At 31.2% G+C, this 21,405-nt stretch overlaps 2 protein-coding genes across 8 annotated transcripts in view; one reads left to right on the forward strand and one right to left on the reverse strand.

The window, feature by feature from the left end:
* Positions 1-21,405, reverse strand: part of LOC105670876 (BRISC complex subunit FAM175B-like) — a 28,395-nt gene that overhangs the window by 4,296 nt on the left and 2,694 nt on the right. The gene's annotated exons all lie outside the window — the stretch shown is intronic.
* Positions 617-19,006, forward strand: Hex-A (Hexokinase A). Of its 6 annotated transcripts, XM_067352869.1 has the most exons (8): positions 3,645-3,692; positions 3,932-4,009; positions 14,900-15,062; positions 15,389-15,744; positions 16,072-16,171; positions 16,448-16,802; positions 16,944-17,214; positions 17,517-19,006. In XM_067352869.1, the coding sequence occupies exons 1-8, from the start codon at positions 3,660-3,662 to the stop codon at positions 17,592-17,594; spliced, it is 1,434 nt and encodes a 477-aa protein (XP_067208970.1). In that variant the 5' UTR covers positions 3,645-3,659; the 3' UTR covers positions 17,595-19,006. The 6 variants fall into 6 exon arrangements, with proteins under 6 accessions (XP_012220068.1, XP_012220077.1, XP_012220058.1 ...); XM_012364645.2 differs by lacking the exons at positions 3,645-3,692; positions 3,932-4,009 and adding an exon at positions 617-771; XM_012364654.2 differs by lacking the exons at positions 3,645-3,692; positions 3,932-4,009 and adding an exon at positions 765-821.

The following is a 21,405-nucleotide window of genomic DNA, read 5'->3' on the forward strand; positions in this document are numbered from 1 at the left end:
TATGAAGCAAAATTCAGGAATTACAATTAAATACAAACGCTCTTCTTTAATTATCAGACCTTGGAATTGTTCCATTATTTGTAATCTCTGAATAATCAAATACTTAAGTTCTGAAGCAATTTATACTCTTGAACTAAGGCCTTTACTCTTGTCATATACTTGAGTTTTGAAATTTATGAATTATGATCGTTGATGGATGATCGTTGGACTGGTATCGGAATCGACGTCGATGTGATTGAGATGCAAATCTATGTATTAACTTCTGTTTTGCAAGCGATATTTATGTATTTATTCAGTGAGAAAATTTCTTATAATTGTGTGATTAATCATTTTTAAACCGTAAGAATTTTATATTCGAGGATGCCAATTTATAGATACACACAATATCGCTTTTGTGTCTCGTGAAGTAACCGTAACTATCCATCAGTAGTTCAAACTAATTTTGCGAGATACTTAATCCCATCTCTACTTCTGCTTGCTCAAAATATCTTACAAAGACACGCATGCAGTCAAAGTGTACCTACATAACGATACTCGAAGAAAGACGCATACGCTCAAAGATCAAGCTATATTTGTGACCATGAACATCGGTGCAAATGATGTAAGCTCACAGTGATCTCAAGAGAGTCGTGATTGCTTGTCGCTAATCACGACTTCCATCAACATTTATCACATCTCGTTTTCGTTGTTATTTTTTTTTTCTTTTGGCGGACGATGACTGAACAAGCCTGGGATTATGTCAGGGAGACATGGGAGCACATTGACCAATCGGTGAGTCGATGATCTCTCCCTCCTTTCATGGCACCCTTGACTTTCGTTGCGTAAGTACCAAGGGTTTTTGTGCAAATTATCAATTTAACCTTGACCATTAACACAGCAGATTAATGAAACGGATCTGAATGGATTTCCTGAGTAAAAAAATGCGTAATTTATTCGAACGACTCACGATATGATGATAAAGCGAAACAGCTTTATTATATCTCTAAAACAGCTTGTGATAACCACAAACATGATTTCCGTTCAGTCTTCCGGAAGGGAGACTTGAAATTGCAATTCCGTTATCAAATTTAATTTCGCAAAAATAAGATCGTAATCAAAAAGTATTAGATTACGCCAACTTGAGCCTTCAATAAATTTTAATCTTCGTATTCTGAAAAATATTTTATAAAACACATATTTTTATCACTTCTAATATAAATTATTGCAGCGCATTTTGTCTTTACATTTGTCACAACAAACGATCAACGAGATGGGAAAAAGAATTTTTTAAACGCTTTTTGTTTCTTAGAAATCAGTCCATAAATTTTCTTATAACTATCTAAGAATGAAAAATATATTATGACGCTGTAAAAGCCATATCCTATTTTAAAAATATATATGATGGCAATGAATAAGCTATATCTTTTTTGAAAAAATATATTATAGCACTAAATATCCTATCTTTAAATATGTACTTTATTGATACTATAAAGATACCACAGCTTATAAAGTATATCGAAGATATAATGTTTTATTGTACATTTTGTGTTTATATGGCAAATTCTTTCTCATTGACTGAAAATCTGTTTGTTCTATCTCTAAATTTATTATGTTTTATATTCACTATTAAATCGCTTTACGTCTGCATAAATATGAGAAAATAGAGATATCTTTTAATATTTACATATTTCGGTTGTTATAATGAATAAGAAAATATCTAAATTTATTCTCAGAGTGACAATGCGTTTTTTATTCTGAGATATTTGAATTTCGAGCCAAGAAAATTACGATGAGGACCCAACATGCGCAAAACGATCCTGCTAGGGATGTAGATGTTAAAATGTGTCTCCTCTCGGATTCAAGATCAAATGTCCAGGATCGACAGATTTTTGTAGAATTATTTGATATCAATCTTATTAGTGTCATTTGCAAATATAAACCAAAAAAAGTGAAACTTGAAAAATCGCAAACGCTTTGCTAAAACTGGAATGTGTTTTTGCATCATGTTATTTTAATGAGATATATAATAATAATATTAGATATGTATAATAATATTCGATTATCAAAAGATGTTCATGAGTATTGCATAAAGCCTTCGGCACGAAATCATTTCATATGCAACGATCCAATAACAAAAAAATTTTAATTTATCCCTCTAATCAAATCATCGAATGTTGTAATTCACTGCGCTTTTTTGAAATGCAAATTTTAGCTATAAAACAACTAAAGACATTTCTTTGGGGTAATTTTCGCATTAGAAACATAACTCATTCTTTACGTCTTTTTTATTTCCTTCGAAGCAACATTTCTTCAATGTTAATGCATATTATATATTGTTTCCTGCCTGCGTTATCTGCAACACCTGTAATTTCGATACTTGACTTCGGCTGGCGCAACATTGATTTTCAGTTCTCATACTATATTTCGAAAGGCAAACACTTTCAGATGGCGCTAATAACACACTGGTCAAAATTATTTTGCAAGATCTCGTTCAGGGTCAGACGGTTCTTGATAACGTTCTGAGACAGTCGATAAGCGGACAGTGTAGTCATTCGTAAAGACTCGCAAAATTCCAGTTTAACCAGAAAAGTGTAAGCGGAGTAGGAAAGGTCAAGGTCGAGGACGGTATCAAAGTGAGGTGACGAAATGAAGACGAAGAACAGATCACTGTTCAGCAGGATATGCAAGTGTTACAAGAAAGAAACGCGAAAATATGAGAATGGGGATTTATGTCCGACGACCGAGGTAATTTGCACCATTTCTTTTGTAGGATGTCACAATGTAAAAAATATCATTATTGGATCGAACATATTATGCGAACATATTATGCGAACAATTTTTATATATTTTTTTATTTTTGTCATATAAAATAGATTCCGGCGTAAAGGAGTTACTTTCGTTGCGCGCGATAGATGACAGGACATCGTTTAGTTTGTTTATCTAAGGAAGGAGACGAGTCAAGGTAGTGAGAGTTGGCAATGATCAATCGAATTAACCCTGAGTCGCGAGATCGAAGATCGAATTAAATGTTAAGCAATCTTGACCGAGATTCCTTTCGTACTTTAAGATTACCATTGCTTTATTTTCAAACAAGCTAATCTAAAGTTAGGAATCTTGGAAAAACATACAGAATCATACTGAAAATCCTGATGATAAATGACATAATTCTTTAAAAAAAATATTTTTTTAAATTTTAAAGTTTGCAAGTTGAAATCTTTTTCCAAATTTTTCGGTAATTTAGTACATTTCATAATCAATATATTAATTTGATATAAAAATTGTTATATTTTATATAGAAGCAATATTATAATTATAATAAGCATATATAAATTATAATTATATAATTTGATACATATTATTAAAAAACTATAAACTACTAATTAAAAAAATATTAAATTTTAAATCGAAGAAATGTTGTAAATAATACTGTAATTAATGATGACTTTTGCTACGTGTGAGATTTTTAAAAAACAAAATAAAAGAAAAAAAAATATAGACATTAAATTATCGCGTTTCTTCTTTTTCCTTGATTTCCAAAACAACATGTTTATTTTGAAAATATATGATCACATGTTTAACGCACTTCATTTTCCACATGTTTATCAACATGGCGTAATATTTTGTGTTTGACATTTTTCGAGTAGTAAAGATTCTTTAAAATATATTTGTTTCTCGTGCATATGGAACACGGATACGTGCCCGGAGCAAGTTTGGTAATATTTGTATAATCATTAATTAATAATTAGATTTTATGTCTATTGAAATCAATTAAATTCTGACACTTTTGGAGAAAATTGTAGAAAGTATATAATTGCAAATAATTAAAAATGATTAGAAAGTTCTTATCTTAAAAATTGAAAACAATTATAAATTTCTTATCTTAAAAACATCTTTCCTTATATATAAGGAATTATGTTCGATAATTAGCATAATCTCTGCTCAATGATTCTAGCCAGTTACGCTGCTAATCCGAAGACCTTGTTGCAATAGTAACGAAGCGGAAATGTGCACTCCGGAAGTATCTAAACAGGCAATTCAATTCTTTTAATTACATTTGTATCTATTTGTAGAAATAGTGACAAAAATATTGAATTGAAGGAAAAAATCGGAAATATTAGAAAACATTAACGTCAAAAGTTATTGAGTCCATTGCATATGAAATGTCGAATTCTGAAAGTTTTATTTTTTTGGCTTTTGCAAATAAATGTTTGCAACTTTTAAAATTTAATTTAATTAACATAGTAACGTAGAAAATTAAAAAATTTATATAATATTATTAAAAAATTTTTAAGTTAAATATGTGTGATGTCATAAAACAATTTATAATATAAATTGCTCTTTTAGGAATGTATCTTTCGTTTCTCGCAGAAATTGTTTAAAAGTAAGTTGCCATTATATAAACATTTCGTATGCAACAATCTAAAGTCGGCTCAAAATCCGAATTCAAGATTAAAGAATGGCTAAATCTACATATTATTATATGATAGTGATTCGACAGAAAAAAAATATGTTATCGTAAAAATATATAAAAAGTTTTTTGTCGTGCAAACAATTCGTCATTTCCTCATGTTTTCCAAGAATGATGGATCATGTTTCGATGAATAGATACTATTGGAAGCATTAAATATCAAACGTGTTATGAATCTAGCAATGATACGTAACGTTAAATCAGGAGATAAATAATGATGAGTAGTTAATATGCTGATAAATAATAAAAATGCCATTGACGTGCTAGCAGAACTACCGCATGACGTCATTAAAAGAAGCATTGAATATTCACCACGCGTCACTAGTATTATCTTGTTGTTAAGTTCTTCGAAGAGGTTTTTAAAACGTCAAAAAGAATTGTCGGTTTACCACATTGTTCTATTATTGGCACAATTTTCTCTGCTTAATTTTGAAAAAAATCTTTATTTTTAATCTTACAAGATTTTACACTCTTTAACAGGATACTTTTATTTTTTTTTATATTTTTACATAAACCATAAATCTAATAGTAAACACAGTACTTTCTTCTTTTGCCATATTGTGTTTTTTATTTGGCATCTTACTGCGTTAAACAAAGTAAAAGAAATGATTGAAGATGATTTTTTTAGTTGCGTGTATTTTTCAAACATATTCAAAGTGATTCATGCGGAAGTTGATAATTGATTAAATAGTTGCATGTCATTCTTTCACAATTTTACTTACGGTTTATTTTCTTCTCTTTTTTAATATAAGTATCTATTTTTTTAAATTAATAAATTATTGCTTTCTTGAATTTTTATTATTTTTTTCAACACATTTCACAATTTTTGTGTGGTTGAAGACAATAATTAACTTGAATTCTTCAAACTTTTCACGTTTTTTTTTTTTGTGAAGACAAAATTTTTTCAATTTTATTAAAGATTTATCAAAAGCACGCGACGACGTACGTGCGTCGGATCACGCAGGCGAGTTTAAACGTGCACACGTGAACGGTATGCATTTTCTCCTACAAAGGTGTCTTTAAGATATATCAAAACTGCCAGATATTCTTTCAACATATTTGTACCATATGTACTGCTGGCGGTGTACATGTGGCAGTATATTTGCCCATTTTTCTTACACTTATTTTTTTCTTAAAAGCAATTTAAGATGTGGTTTAATCTTGTGAATGTATAACTAATTCGTTACGCATTCATATAGCTAATCGAAACTGCAGCTCAATCAGCTTAGCTATTTGCCGTACCAAACATCGGCTGTGTTGCCATTCCTCGCGTATTATATTACTGTGCATAGCACATACAAATAATGACTGTGACAACGTCATATTTTGCCGATTGCTATTACATAACATCGCGGCGATCCTGTTTCGCGCGTCGTCCGAAGTGTTCGACGCGAAGCCTACCTGTCTCCACTTATTTCAATTATCTGTGCGAAACACATTCTTGTTGCATTAGACACAAAGAATTCAATTCTGCAGGCTAAACTACTAAGGAATTCTTATCTACTCTAAAGTATTAGGTCGTTGCATATGAAATGTTGAAAGTTTTACGCTTTTGTTACACACATGATAAGCAATATCTTACGATAACCAGTCTCACATATCAAAGTGGCGCGATTCTTATATAAAATAATTTTTTGCAAAACATTTGTAATTCTTTAAAATTGTACTCAATTTACAGAAACTTATTGTAAATTAGTAAAATATAAAAATTTGTAATATTAAACACTCTCAGTTTAGAATGTTGCAAACGTTTCAAAAGAAAATGTCAAACGGCTGTTGATCCAAACAGATGTAACGTTTTTTTTTGTGCAAACAGAATTTTTCCAATTTCATAAAGATTTAGAAAAGACACGTGCGTGCGTTGGATCACGCAGGCAAATGTGCGTACGTGAACGTGACGCATTTTCTCCTACAAAGGTGTCTTTAAGATATGTCGAAATTGCCGGATATTCTTTCAACATATTTGTGCCATATGTATTGCTGACGGTTACATGTGGCAGTTAGCATATTAACTGAGGCATCTTTAGAATCAACTTAGAAACGATCTATCTGTGATAAAAATATTGAAGATGATCACTATTTCGTTTATTATTATTCGCTTATATTACGTTCATAATTTTCATACGGTAAAAATAAATACGTAACGGGCTAAAGACCATGTTACGATAACCCTAACGAAACGATGTCCAGACTCACGCCAATCTTATCTGAATGTGCGGACTTTGATCGTCGTCGATAATTAATGCAGAAAAAAATAAGATTATGTACGACGCGGGAAGTTCATCGTCCAGACGTTTTGATTTTTATCAAAGTGCAACAAATCGGCCGTTTCTGTCAAAACACAAAACAAATCTTCTAGATGAATAATACCATTAAAAACCTTTGACGCATTTATTGCGCAGCCATTGATAAGGGTAATAATCAATTATAGCCAAGTCGAGGTTATCGGCATCAAAGATTGCTCAAGTTCATTAAAAAAAAGCGCATGTTTTATTGTCTGCAGACGGATTTTCCCGGATATAAATGATCTCTGTGATCTCTTTTATTTAAGTATTTAAGTAGATCATTGCTAGAAGTAATCGGGACAATAAATTTAATATTTCCTAAAAATGCACGAATACGTAAATAAAATACATAATTGCACTTAATCAAATTTAATATTTTTGATATCAAAAAGTTTCATTTTATCCTTGCTTACTGTTAACTTATATAAAAATAATTTTATTTATATTTGATTGTTCTTTAATTATTATTTGATTTTTATTTAATTGTAAATTAAGTTGTAAACAATAGCAGGAAATGCAATAAAAATAAACGTATAATATTAGGATGTAAAATACATTCCTTGTATTTAAAAATATTATGAAAGAATCGTGTAAATAACAAGTTAATAAAATACATGTTTTACATTGTACGATATTTAAAAAATATTGAATTATATTTATAAATCTTTGTTTAAAGCGTTTTTTAATGATTAGATAAACATGCGAAGAATGGTGGTGAAACAGAATTATACACCAATATCCGGGACTACTATCTTATCGATTGTGGCTTATCAATCTAGCTTATGTTTATTGATAGCTCAGAGGAGTGTCAACTAAAGGATCAACATCTTAACATGAAATAATCTTTTGTGGAATCGCAGATAACGTAATGCCTATGAGCAAATTATGGTCAAATATTTTAAGAAATTAAAAAAAAATTTTGAGTTAAAAAAAATTCCGTAAACATAATTAGAAATCATTATCACAAAATACAACTGGATATCATAGAATTCGCAGAATATAACATCAGCACTAAAGAGAAGAAAAGAGAAAAGGCAAGAGAAAATGCAAAAATTATACGTATATAAAGGGAACAGAAAGGCAAAGCAATAGCATAGTTCCATCTCTCTAACCGGAAAGACTTAGTGACGTCACGTAGCAAGGGATTGAACGGGCGAGCCTCCGATGCCGACCAATCACAGCTCGAGTTTCTCTCCCTCACAAAACCTATTGAAACGTTGCATCACCCTTGAAAGTCTCGTCTCGTCTGGCGCAATGGATTTCGTCATGATATAATTTTTTAATGAAACAAGTTTCAACAAATTTTCCGACGTTATCCGATTAATTATATTTTATCTCTTAATGATTTTTTAAATATATAATTATCTCCAAATTTAATGATAATTTCCATTACGCAATAAATTCAACGATAAATTTTACGAAAAACATCATTCTGAAATCGTCGAAATTATTTGTCTCGAGATAGAAAAGAGTTTGATGAGAATTAAAGGCGACTGCGGAGAACGAAAATAATACACTTTAATATTAAATAATCAACAAAAGCAATGATAAGTCAATCAACTTATCCTCATGATGCAATATTACGGGAATACCCGCTTCTCAAGAAAGCATTTGACCCGTTTGCCCTTGAGAGGACGAGCCTCCACCTTAACAGCGAATGCGAGTGAGGGGAAAATCACCCCTCTTTCTCCGCTGCCAATGCCACCCCACGCATCTCTACCACTTCTAACAGCAGATTACAGTGCTGGCTCACAATATTCGAATTGGGTTCATTTTACACTAGTTACATATTTAATCAAAAATTAACAATTAAAATATACGTAAAAAATAAGAATTAAATATCACTTTAATTAAACATTTTTATTAAATTTAAAAATAATGTGCAAAATAGAAATATAAATAAATACTGAGGATTAATATTTTTGATTGATTAAAACTTTTTAATTGAGTTAAATCTTTAAATATAGATGTTAGAAACAAATTATGCATTTAATTAATTCAAAGCGATTTTATCTCAATTCTAATTCTGACAAATAGAATATCCATTTGTACGATTCTGCAATAAAATTATAATTTTGAAAATATTTGGATAATTGACGAATGGATTTTTAAGCACAAGTGTTTAAATATTTGATTCTACCTTATTAATCATGTAAATCGCATATGTTATTTGTGCATGATAAAAAAATGCTTGCAATATTTTTCCATGTGTATAATCTAAATGCAAAAAATTCGACAATTAAAAGAAAAAATCGTTATACAAAATATAACAAAATAAAATAAAACAGGCTTTTATAAAAAGATCATGTTATTTTAAAACGCGATACGCGATAAATCATGTAAACGTTTATTCGATAAAAGTATTATAAAACTAAATCTTTCGGAATCCGATATTTCGCAGTAAGCGAATAGAACAAATTATTACATTAATCTTTATCGTAGAAAAACATTAAAAGTTCGCGAAGGACAAATCTTTTGCAACAATTAAAAAATTAAGAACCAAGTCGAGGGAGTAAGTCCATCACTGATACCTATTGCCTCCTCCATGGCCTCCTTTCACCCCACTATGAGTTCCATTCCCTCCAACGAAACTGTTCGCGTGGGGAATGGGCGAACAGGCGCCGTCGTTCCAGCGCTTCAGCCAGTCGTGATATAAAGTTCACAGAGGTAGTTCTTTAACGCGTGCACTTATCAGGAATCGGAAACTCTACTTCCTAGTCGAGCCAGACCAGTTCCTTCCTCGACGACGTCGACACGTTGACGACGAAGTCGATCACACACAGAAAGCGTCACGGCACGCGCGCTCAATTAGCGTTTTTCCTCTGATCGCTGATCGTTTCAATTAGCAACCACGAAGCTGCTCGAGGGCTGCGCTACCGAGTGCGAGGTTGGGAGGGCCATGAAGACGTCCACGTTATCGTGCAGTGACTTGATCAAGCAGGAGGTGAGCGAGTGATTGAAAAGTGGAGAATTAGGAGAGGTTTAGAGGGTAAAATGCTTGATCGTGTTTTTTGTGTATGTCCGTATACGTGTGACATCATGTATACTTGGATACATTTGAGGAAAGTTCGGTAAGTTAGGAGCAAAAGCAAAATCGGTCAAGGAAGTGGATGTGACAAAATTTTGGCGCGTTTTATGATCATGATCGTTATATTAGCACGTGATAAATCGTATAATATTAAAAGTAGATTGAAATCGAACACATGTCATCTGTCAAATCTACGAAATTTCCATTTTTAATCATGAATAATTTGAAATCTGATCAAGTCTATCAAATCATCTATCTTAAAGTAGAAAAAAAATTGCAAGAAATTTGGAAAAACGTGAATTTTCTTAAGTTAAAAGATAATCAGTTTTAAACAGTCCGTTAAATAGCGTACGAACTTATTTTATATTGAAACGACCTTGTATAGTGTCAATGATATCTTTATATTTGCGCTGAAGAGACAGGTGTCAAGATCGAGAGAGAGGTAGAGAGAACTAATTTCTTATTTTTTATTACAAAAAATTGAGACGATCGTGTGACGCTTATAGATCATTGATCTTTGGAAATTTTCATTATATTTCTTGAACCTACATAGAGTTCTAGTATTAAAAGTTGTATTAAAAGAACAAAATGCGTGCGTGTGTAAAGGAAGTTGTGTATATTTGAATTCGAGGGCGTTCGAAGGAAGGTCAGAAGGTTAAGAACGAGTCTCGAGGCAAGATCGGAGGAAAATTATTATTATCAATTTATCCAATGTCCGAGTCTATTTTAGATCCAGAATTATAAAATATAGATAAAAATTCTCTGAATAAAGGAAGCTAAAGATATATTGAATCATCGTACATAAAAATATATTTGGGGTTTCAAAGGTTTTAGTTCTTCTTTAGTGTTAATGTTTTCCGAAAATATAAAGTATGTGTTGAAAAAATTTCTGAGAAATTAAGAAAATAATATATCTTCGGCTTGCAATACTTTGTGAGTATATTAAAATAATATTAAACAGATTGGAAGAAAGCATGACAGATAGTAAGATTAGGATAAGATAAGGGCAGGTAGGGGCAAGTTTAAAACATATTTATAAATGATAAAGCACATTTATTCCCTGCTCATATGCATGTAAATTAAACTAAAGTGAGAGGAAAAAATTTGGAAAGGTTAGAGGCAAGGTTAGCTGAATAAGTCATTGGAATGACAGTGACAGGAAAAAGCAAATTAAAAAATTATGGAGCACAATAATAGATCCATGGATCAATAAATCTCGATCTTGTCTTAGGAAAAAGAAAGATCAAAATACTGATAACAAAATGGAAATAATAAGTTTCGAAAGCAAGGAAAACATATTTGTATTGAAATACAGAATGAAACAAATATGTGCATGGTTGAACGAATCGATTTTCTTTCCAATTTCATTTGTGTGAGTTAAAATATTAGAAACATTATTGCAGACAAGATAAGACTAGATTAGAAGAATGAAGATGGATAAGAGATAGTATGGACAATAAAAGCTTGATAGTAAAAACGACCCATGAGAAAATGGTGATATAATTGATCGAACGATGAATAGAGAGAGAGAGAGAGAGAATGCGAGATCTTCCAATTTTTATTTTGAAAAATTTTATATGTGCTTTAACGTTCCCTGATCTTTTTTACAAATTTTGAAAGATCACGTAAATACGAGTGGAAAAATACGGCATCACTAATGACTTGAGAAATTAAACGAATCACTTTATGCAACATTGAATCAAGTAACGTCAGCCAAATTGTTCGATGTCTTGAAAAGTGTACCTTCAAAACTTGCCATTTTTCTTTTTCGCTAAAATTTGTTTATGGTAGATAAAAAAAACGTTTGAAAATTTTAATTATATCGATAAGTTTTTCAGGAGAGAAAACTTATCAATTGACAAGCACATATGCACAAGGAAGAAATGCCGCGACAGTACAGAATTGATCCCGTACGTAAGAAACACATGCATGACGTGCGTCTCGTCTAAATGTCAACGATGGCGATGTCAACAATGCGATAACGGAATCATTTAATCGTATTCATCACAAATTGTGCCGGGCGTTACATCGTAATATATGCAATAAGACAAGTGATTTAGTGGCTCCTATTATGAGATATAATAAACAAACAGCGTTCTATGATAGGAAGAACGTGGCATTTTGACGTTAGACAGAAATTATCTTGGAGCAAATACTCTAATCAAGCTAATTAGGAATATAATTTAGAAATGAGAGATGTGTGTCATTTAGAAATAAAAATTGACTGATATCGTTTTATTTTCACTGATATGACGCAGTCTATTACGTCGCTGTGATTATTTGCAAGGAAAAATATTACAAAATAAAACTACATATTATTATCAAACTGAAAATAGACAAAACATTAAAAAAAGAAGATAATGCAAAATAAGGTAATGTTCTAGATAGAATAAAAAAGACTCAATCGATGATCTATGAGACGTAACGGCTATTAACACTTTAATTAGCGTCCGTTTTGTGGCACGTGTTTGACAATTTTTTAATATTTTTTTTAGTCGGATTTTTTGGTCAGTTTAATAAAGCTATCGCGTTAATCGTTTCAACGATTTGGCACGTGATTTTATTATAACTCACAATACATGAGTAATGCGCGTGAAAAAGGAATTCTTCCGCGGCAGAACGAAATTGATCACGCGTAAGAAACGCATGACGCGCGTCGCTTCTAAATACACATCTAAAAAGAGATGGCACTTCGACGTAAAAACTTGACTGTGTGATATCAAATATATGTATATAAGAATTAAAGTGCTAACGGGTTAACGTACAGTCGCGCATAATAATAGTGTACTCACAAGAGACTTCTGTATTCACAATACACGAATCATCCAGTGTTATAAAATTTTTTCATTGATAATATTTTTCATTTCGTTGAAACAATTAGCTAATTATAATTATTTTTAAACGTGTAGGAAATTCCCATTTGTATTTGGAGTGGAATACTTTATGTGCAAATGCAATTAACATTGAGAGAGAGAAAGAGAGAGAGAGATCCCTTTTTACTTTTCTCTGAATTATTCTTATTACAAAACGGCTCATTAAAATAATAATAGCAATATACCACATGCAATAGTATACATATTTGATAATTAATAACATCAATAACTGATGACGAGAAAGTAATTTTTGTCCGGAAGCGGCTCTATCTGTTGATATTATATTTGTCATCGTATAATTAATAATATCCTACAATCGCATAATGAGAAATACTCATTCCGAGAATAAAACATAATCTTTCTCCGTTGTTTTATTTTTTTTATTTTTATTGTAGACTGACAATTTATCAACACATCACAACTTCTATACTTTTAAAAATTAAATAAAGATTTTTATACGCGCCACCAATATCGTTCTCGAATAAAGAAAAAATGAAATTGTTCTTGCAACAAAAAATTATAAATTAGTATATGACAAGGCTCTTTATTTGTACCAATAATTGTTAAATGCCTATATTGATTCTATAATTAATTCTATTATAAATTCTGTAACTGCAGTCATGTATTTTGCCTATATTCAAAGTTTAAAATACGTTTTTTATATTTATTGATTAATTATAAAGTAACATTTATTTTCCATGTATTCCGAAATTATCAAAATCGATCTGCATGTATGCAACAGGTATATTCCCCATAAAAAATTAAAACACCGTTTTGTAGAAAGAGCTATTCTCTTAACATGCGACAAGGACTTTTACACTTACGTCACAAATTGTCAAACATCTGCATATCAGTTTCATAATTGCAATCGTGGACTCTGTAGAATTTACGATATGTCACATAATGCAAATGTGCAAACATGCTAGTCAGTCGTAGAAAAGTACAACTTGAATTTCTAATATACTATGCCACGTGTATTATATCAGGAGCTTCTATATATTGTAGTTTGCATGCCGTGCATGCATTCGCTGCGATCAGTGTATCTGCTGCGTGAATGTTATATATTCTACTATGTTATTCATTCATGAGAAACCCTATTGGCCAGCGGGCGGGTGTGTCAGTGACGTCATAGATCGATGCTTATACTCTCGGTGGGAGGAAGAGTGTAACAAATTGGCGGGCAATATGATATCTTCAATATTATTATTGTAAATATCTTCTCTTTTACAGTAAACATATTTTCTACTTTTTATGAAAAGCATAGCACTGAAACAAGCATGTTTACTTTTTTTTATTTTCTAAAAGCATCTCTTATTTTTTTTTATGTAAGCTATTTTTTAGCTGCATTGTCACATTTCTCATATTTAAAACCAAGCTTTCTTATTTTTATTATGTCTTAAAGATAATCGTTAAATTCTATAAACTATCAAATTTAAAAAAAGCTAGATCTCCAAAAATTTTTGATTTATGGAAAGTTAAAAAATTTTAATCTGAAAATTAAAACTGACAGATAAAAGTAAAAACAAAAAATTTTCCCTTTTGAAAATTTCTTGGAAATTCTAAATTTATTTTTCAGAATTTTATTAATTCTCGTTAATACTCGAAATAATAAAGAGCAAAAATGAAAAAGATCAGATGATTTTTAGATTAACATTGAAACTCAAATCGAAATAAATAATTAATACAAACTTTTGAATAACCATGTTTCATTATATAAAATTATATAAAGTTATTCATATCATATGTATAATATATTCATTAATACTATGTGATTAATCATTCAATCACTATATAAAATTATAATAAGTTAAAAATAAAATAAAAATTTTTTATATAAAATATAAAAATATAGCGTAAGTTTCTATCATTAAATCATAAAATTAATATAATTTTGGATTTTTTAAGTTTTCCTATAAAAAGAATTAATGTGTAGTTTTATATAACTTTGAGAAAAAAATAAATTGGTCGAACTGTGGTCTAAGAATCCTTAGAAAAGATCCTTAGAATTTGATCGTTTGAAACATCCCGCAAAACTAGATGTTTCTCATTTGACGTCAGGTTCAGGATCAATAAAGAAAGGATCGATCGTAGTCTTGCGTTCGAAGTCTCGGTGTTATATGCGCATCAGAGCAAGAAGAACGTTATGCAACGGCCGCGTTCGGCGGTCGCGCGCACGGCGCGCGTGGTGTCGAAGGACGATTCAAGGTCACCCAATAACACCGCTGCGCGGATCGATAACCGAGTCCCGTCGTTTCTCTGCCCGCAGATACGAGATGCCTGCAAGGACCTCGTCCTATCTGATGATCAGCTCAGGCTGGTCATGCAGAGGCTCAGCGACGAGATCAACAGAGGCTTATCGAGGCAAACTCACGATGACGCAACTGTCAAATGCTTTACGACCTACGTACAAGATCTGCCAAACGGCACCGGTAAGTGAAGAAGCATGGTAATCTAGACACGGATCGTTAGTATAAGCTTTTTATACGCTCAGATTATATGCTAAGAAAAAAGCAGATTATAAAAAATAAAATTTATTAAACGGCAACATTTCCTCTCACTTCGTTCAAAAAAGTATTAATTTATGCTAAGAGGATTTAAAAAATTAATTACGATTCAGTTATTAATATCCAATGTAGAAAATAAAGAAGAGTTTGAAAAAAATGCTGTCAAATTTTCGAGAACGACAAAATAAAGTAAAAATTCCTCAAATAACAGATGGTTATTCCATACTGATGTTACATGTTCTTCGTCTTAGAGAAGGGCAACTTCCTAGCACTGGACTTGGGCGGCACAAATTTCCGAGTATTACTGATTACACTGGACGGTCAGAACTTCGATATGAAGAGCAAAATCTACGCAATACCACAGAGCTTGATGCTCGGTACTGGCACCCAGCTGTTCGATCATATCGCTCAATGTTTGGCGTTATTCGTGAAGGACCTGAAGTTGCAGAACGAGGTGCTGCCGTTAGGCTTCACCTTTAGTTTCCCCCTAACTCAGCATGGACTGACACAAGGAAACTTAGTGAGATGGACCAAGGGCTTCAATTGCAGCGGAGTGATCGGCGAGGACGTCGTAGCCCTCCTCGAAGAAGCAATCGATAGAAGAAACGTAAGTGCGTGATCATCACAAGCAAATACAAATTAATTTGTAAACTTTTGAAATTTTCATATTTTTAGGGGGGTTTTTAAATATTAATTTTTGTTTTGTAGAGAAGATCGAAACAAACTGTAAAATGTTTCACAAAGTAGCGATTTAATCGAATATTAGTATATTCAATTAATAGATTTTTAAACGAATTCTGTTAATGAACCATGTTTCATACATTAAGAAATTTCATTACAAAATGCACTATATCTGATGTCTATATTATGCAAAGATGATAAGTCTGAGAACAGATCTGACGTATATAATCTAACTATTTGATATTTTCCACAGGATGTTAAAATCGATGTATGTGCAATCCTGAATGATACCACCGGTACTTTAATGTCGTGTGCATGGAAAAATCAAAATTGCCGAATCGGCTTAATTGTCGGTACGTATATAAAAATGATCGTGCGGTAAATTATAAAAGATATTTACATAAATTGTTATTAACATTAATTAATTTAAATAATGAAATAATTAATGATTAATTAAACTTATTCAAAGTTAAATCAATTCTGCCTACAAATTTCATTGTCAGATCACGTAAAAAAAATTTAATCTTGAGATAATATGATAAATATTATCTAAAAGTTAAATAACTTTATCTCATTTCTTATCTCTTTCTGAATTCCAAACACGTTGCTAAGTTTTCTCGTATTTGCAGGTACTGGAAGCAACGCTTGCTATGTTGAAAAGACGAGGAATGTGGAATGTGCGATTCCAGGTAATTATGCAGATCACAAGTCCCATATGCTAATCAACACGGAGTGGGGCGCGTTCGGCGAGGGTGGTGTATTGGATTTTGTGACGACCGAGTTCGATCGTGCTATCGATGAAAATTCCATCAATCCGTCGAAGCAATTGTTTGAAAAAATGATCTCGGGCATGTATATGGGTGAATTGGCGAGGCTCGTCCTCGAGAAACTAGTAAACGCTGGCCTTCTCTTCGGCGGCAAATATCCTACCGATCTCAGAAAGCGCGGAAAGTTCTTCACTAAATACGTCTCCGAAATCGAAAAGTAAGTATTACTGATCGATTGATCAGGTCGTTATTAAAGTAGTCGACTAAAAAACGAATTGGCTCACATAATCAGTTGAAGATTAGGCTGCAAAAAATCTAAAAGAATCAATGACTGAAAAAATCTGTGTGAATTTTTTAGCGATCCTAAGGGAAAATACACAAATTGTCGGGAGGTGTTAGCTGAGCTGGGTTTGCGGAATGTGAGCGATCAGGATTGTGAGAACGTAAGATACGTATGCTCGTTGGTATCGAGAAGGGCAGCGTATCTGGCGAGCGCGGGGATAGCAACATTATTGAATAAAATGGGCGAAAACAATGTCACCGTAGGTATCGATGGCTCCGTGTATCGGTTCCACCCACACTTCCACGATCTCATGACGGCGAAAATCACTGAACTCCAAAACTACAAGGTGAGAACGCGGGCGAGAATTCGTTTCTCGTTGACGAAAGTGTCACGGAATTGAAATACCAAAATAAAATTAAAAATTAAAAATATTATAATCTAATTTTCTGTTTAATATACTAGTACTCATTTATAAAAAATATAAAATACAGTAAAATACCTTAAGTTATAATTTTTTTTATACGAAAGCCAGTCAAGAATATACGTTAAATAAAAGTTAAATTTTATTGTTATAAAGAATTAAATTCTTTTAAATTAGAAAACAATAAAATGTAGTAATATTATTCAATTGACTTCTCTCGTTTACAGTTCGATTTGATGCTGTCGGAGGACGGGAGTGGTCGTGGCGCAGCGCTGGTCGCTGCAGTGGCATCGCAGAGGCGGTGAAGACGCGGTTATCGGTAGCGAGCTAGTTCCAATTCAATTTTATGTAACGTAAAACTGATACGAACAGCAGTATGAGAGAATTAGATGAGCGATGAGCGAGTGAGCTTGAACGAGAGAGTTAAATTGCAAAAGTTTTATAAGTTTGCACTTTCTACATTCAATACATTTTTTTTTTTGTTTTTTTTAAATCGTTTTAGGCCATTATTCCAAGACTTCGCTAAAGGCTGAGCGGCTTGATAGTCACGAAAAGGGTCCATAGACGTCTAAATAAATGTTAATAATTAGATTGTAGACCCTTTGTAATAAAAGAGATTTTAAAGCAATATACATACACACATACATACATACGTATGTGCATATATATTAGAATATATATGTTCTTATAAATTTATAAAGATGCGTCTAATCTACTATTATTATTATTATTATTTTTGTCAACGTAATATATTTTATCATTTTCATCATAGAGTATTTATGCAAAACGATAGTGATACTTTTTTTCTTTCGTCCTTTGATTTCGATATTGTTATCAAATAATACCATTATCAAAGGACGAAAAAAATGAATTTTATGATAGGAATGATCGTGATATTATGAAAGAGTTGATAGATAGTACATGAACGTGATATTCGATGGAACAAGAAATACTATCAAGCATGGAAGTGTATTTTCAGTGAAGATAATAAGTAGCTGCCTTATCTCTGGTATTAATAGCCTATTTAGCTACCATTTTACATAGTTCTCTGCGAAGATGATAAAATATGTTACGTTGTCAAAGGTATGAATAGATGCATTTTCATAAATTATAAAAATAGATATATGTTAAAATATATCTGTGTTATATAGGATTATGTTAGGGTTATCTGTTCATATTGTTTTATTTTGTCTGTTTTTAATGTAGAAAGTGCAAAGTAATGCAAATTAGAAGAGATGAATGGATTAAAAAATTGCGCGACGAATATTTCTTGTACATAGAGCACAAAAAGCTATAACTTAGCGGATTAGAAGAACGGTGAATACTTAGTTAATGTTTATGCGAGAAAAACTAAGTAATCGAGGATGTAGATATCCTCTCTATGGCGGCCGAGTACGATGATCATTATATTTAGTGTAATTCATTAATGATCCGCAAATCATTAGCATTATCAGTTAATAATCTCGATGAATCTTCGAGAAGAAAACAGCGAGAAAGAAATCGAGTATGTAAACAAATTAAGAAAATTGCTCGACAAATTTAACCACCAGAAAGGATCTCGAGCATTAATTGTTAATTGTTAATAAAATAACAGACGTATTAACAAATGCGAACGACTTAAATCGATGATATACTTAAACTGATCACGTGAGATCATATCAATTGTAAAAACGACGATAAATCGATAGGTTCGAGAATAAACAGAGTTTTTCATCGATTTCGTTGAGTATTGTTTCAGTTAACCCTTAAGTACTATAATTTAAAAAATTTATAACATTTATATCACAATGGGATCTACACACATCAATATACAGTTCCATTAATATTTTCTTCAAAATAAATTCTATAATAATTTTTTTCTTTTCAAACATGAGTATAAATCTTTTATTTTTTAGTCTAAAGATAGTCACATATAAAAATTAAAATTATTTTCTTAATGTAAAAAATATGAAAAGCGAGAAATCCGATGGAATTAAAAACTATTAGACTTCTCACGGGTCACGTACGAATCCACGATGATACTTTTGAGTTATTCTTGAATTTTATTATACAAACTATCATGAAATTATCTAATATCATTATTAGAAACTTTTCAGTTAATTATTTATGAATTTAATTTTTCTGCCCAAAATTATCATCGAAAAAGTCTAAAGTCTTTTTTTCTTTAGAATTGAGCTTCCTATTCAATTCCAAGTGCCCTTTCATTAGATTACACTCTCTATAGAGAATCTAACGAATATGATATAAAAAAAATTTAGAAAATAAACGGATAAAATGAAAATAATCTAATCTATTCTAATCAAGTTTAATAAAATGATGAGTGTATAGTTAATTCAATTAATGATATATACTGAATTGATCTTATGTGAAATCGTATCAATTATGAAATTACGAGGAATTAATAGATTCAAAGAATAAACGTGTACAAATATGTGGTAATTAATCCTTTCAAAATCGAATGTTTCGTTTATGATAGATTTTTTGGCTAATTTAGAAGTGATATTATTCTCAACGAAAATATCGAAGCATCTTCCATAATTCAAGTGTTAAAGATTAAAGTATAAGATATTTCTGATGAATTAAGAAAAAATCAAAATAGATTACGGGCGAAATCATTCATTAGTTAATTTCAAGCAATTTTAATAGAATCTTAATTTAGAGCTATAAAGATGTATAATATTAAAGATTGAAAAATCTACTGTTAGAAAATCCGAGAAATGTTAAAAAATTTTATTGATAACTAAATTTTCTATTGGATTTCAATATTTAATACATGGAGAAAATTTTATATCAAAAATTATTATGATACGGCAATGATCGCGGACCATAAGAGGAATTATAAGTTTAAATACTATGGCCATTATGTGAAAAACACAGTAAAAATTTTTATAATTCCTTTATAGTCCACGACTACTATCGTACATAGTAATTTTTAATATAAAATTTTCTCCATATACTCTTTCGGTTTGGTTACAAGGTGCATATAGTCATCTTTTATTGTTGAATTATTAAATAACTTGAATGATTGCGTGTATGAGATAAAGAACAATCTTGTTAGCTATTAATTGAGCGTGACTCCTTATCGTTATCGCGATAAGGCTTAATGAAGCCAATGATAAATCTTGAATAATTGTGAAGAGCGTTGGTGTGTTAGTGTGCTCGTTTTCAACGACTTCGCGTACATTTCTGAATCTTGGATCTTTGAAAGTTCTTCTCCATCGTCATGTTGCGACGATTACGAGCACTCAAATCGGTGAGTACGTAATGCTCCGAAGGACTATTAACTCAATCGAAAGTCAATCAGGTGTGATATAAGTTAAAGTTTAAATAATTTTCTCGTTTAATATTTTCAGTTCTTAATTTCCTTATTTAATATTTATTTGTATTTGTCCAAAGGGAAAACTATACACGTCAGTCACTAGATTCATAAATATACTACTATAAGCAAAGATTACATTCATTATCCGTATAAAATTACATTGAGAAAAGATTTTTAGATAATACACTTTAAAGATATTTTAGAGAATTTAAAAATTTGGCTCAAGAAGTTCTTCTTTAGAAAATGTTTACGATTGCCTGATAGTGATATTGGTGAAAAAAAAATGCCATCGAAATTAGTTAAATATTAACTACGTGCTGTATATACATAAGATTACGGGTGTAAAATGTAAAATGCGCGCGCGTGTAACAAAGTAAGCGATACCTCGAGAGAAATATTTCCTTACTGCCTTGAAGCGTTAGGAAATTATTCGTTATTTGTGAATATGGAAATGAATAAGCGAAAAAAAGTGAAAATAAAAGAGAGAAAAAGGGAGAGAAAAAGAGAGAGAAAGAGAGAGAGAAAAAATAGAAGATGAAGAAATTGATTGTCAAACCCGCGAACATCATCGAAACCTCTTTCGAAGTGGAGACTTTTTTTACATTTAGCACATTATTAATGTTGTTATCATGTACACGTTGATGCTGAGAATAAATAATCATAAATGAAGAAATTGTTTCATTGCCGTAAACTATTAATTCGTTGTACATGTAATGTCGAGTTTTGTGAATGTTTTTATAAGAAAAATATTTTTTTTATAATTATTGTTTTTTTCGAAAGTTGTCTAAAAATTATGT

The sequence above is a fragment of the Linepithema humile genome, chromosome 4 (genome assembly GCF_040581485.1).
Source record: "Linepithema humile isolate Giens D197 chromosome 4, Lhum_UNIL_v1.0, whole genome shotgun sequence".
Classification (NCBI taxonomy): domain Eukaryota; kingdom Metazoa; phylum Arthropoda; class Insecta; order Hymenoptera; family Formicidae; genus Linepithema; species Linepithema humile.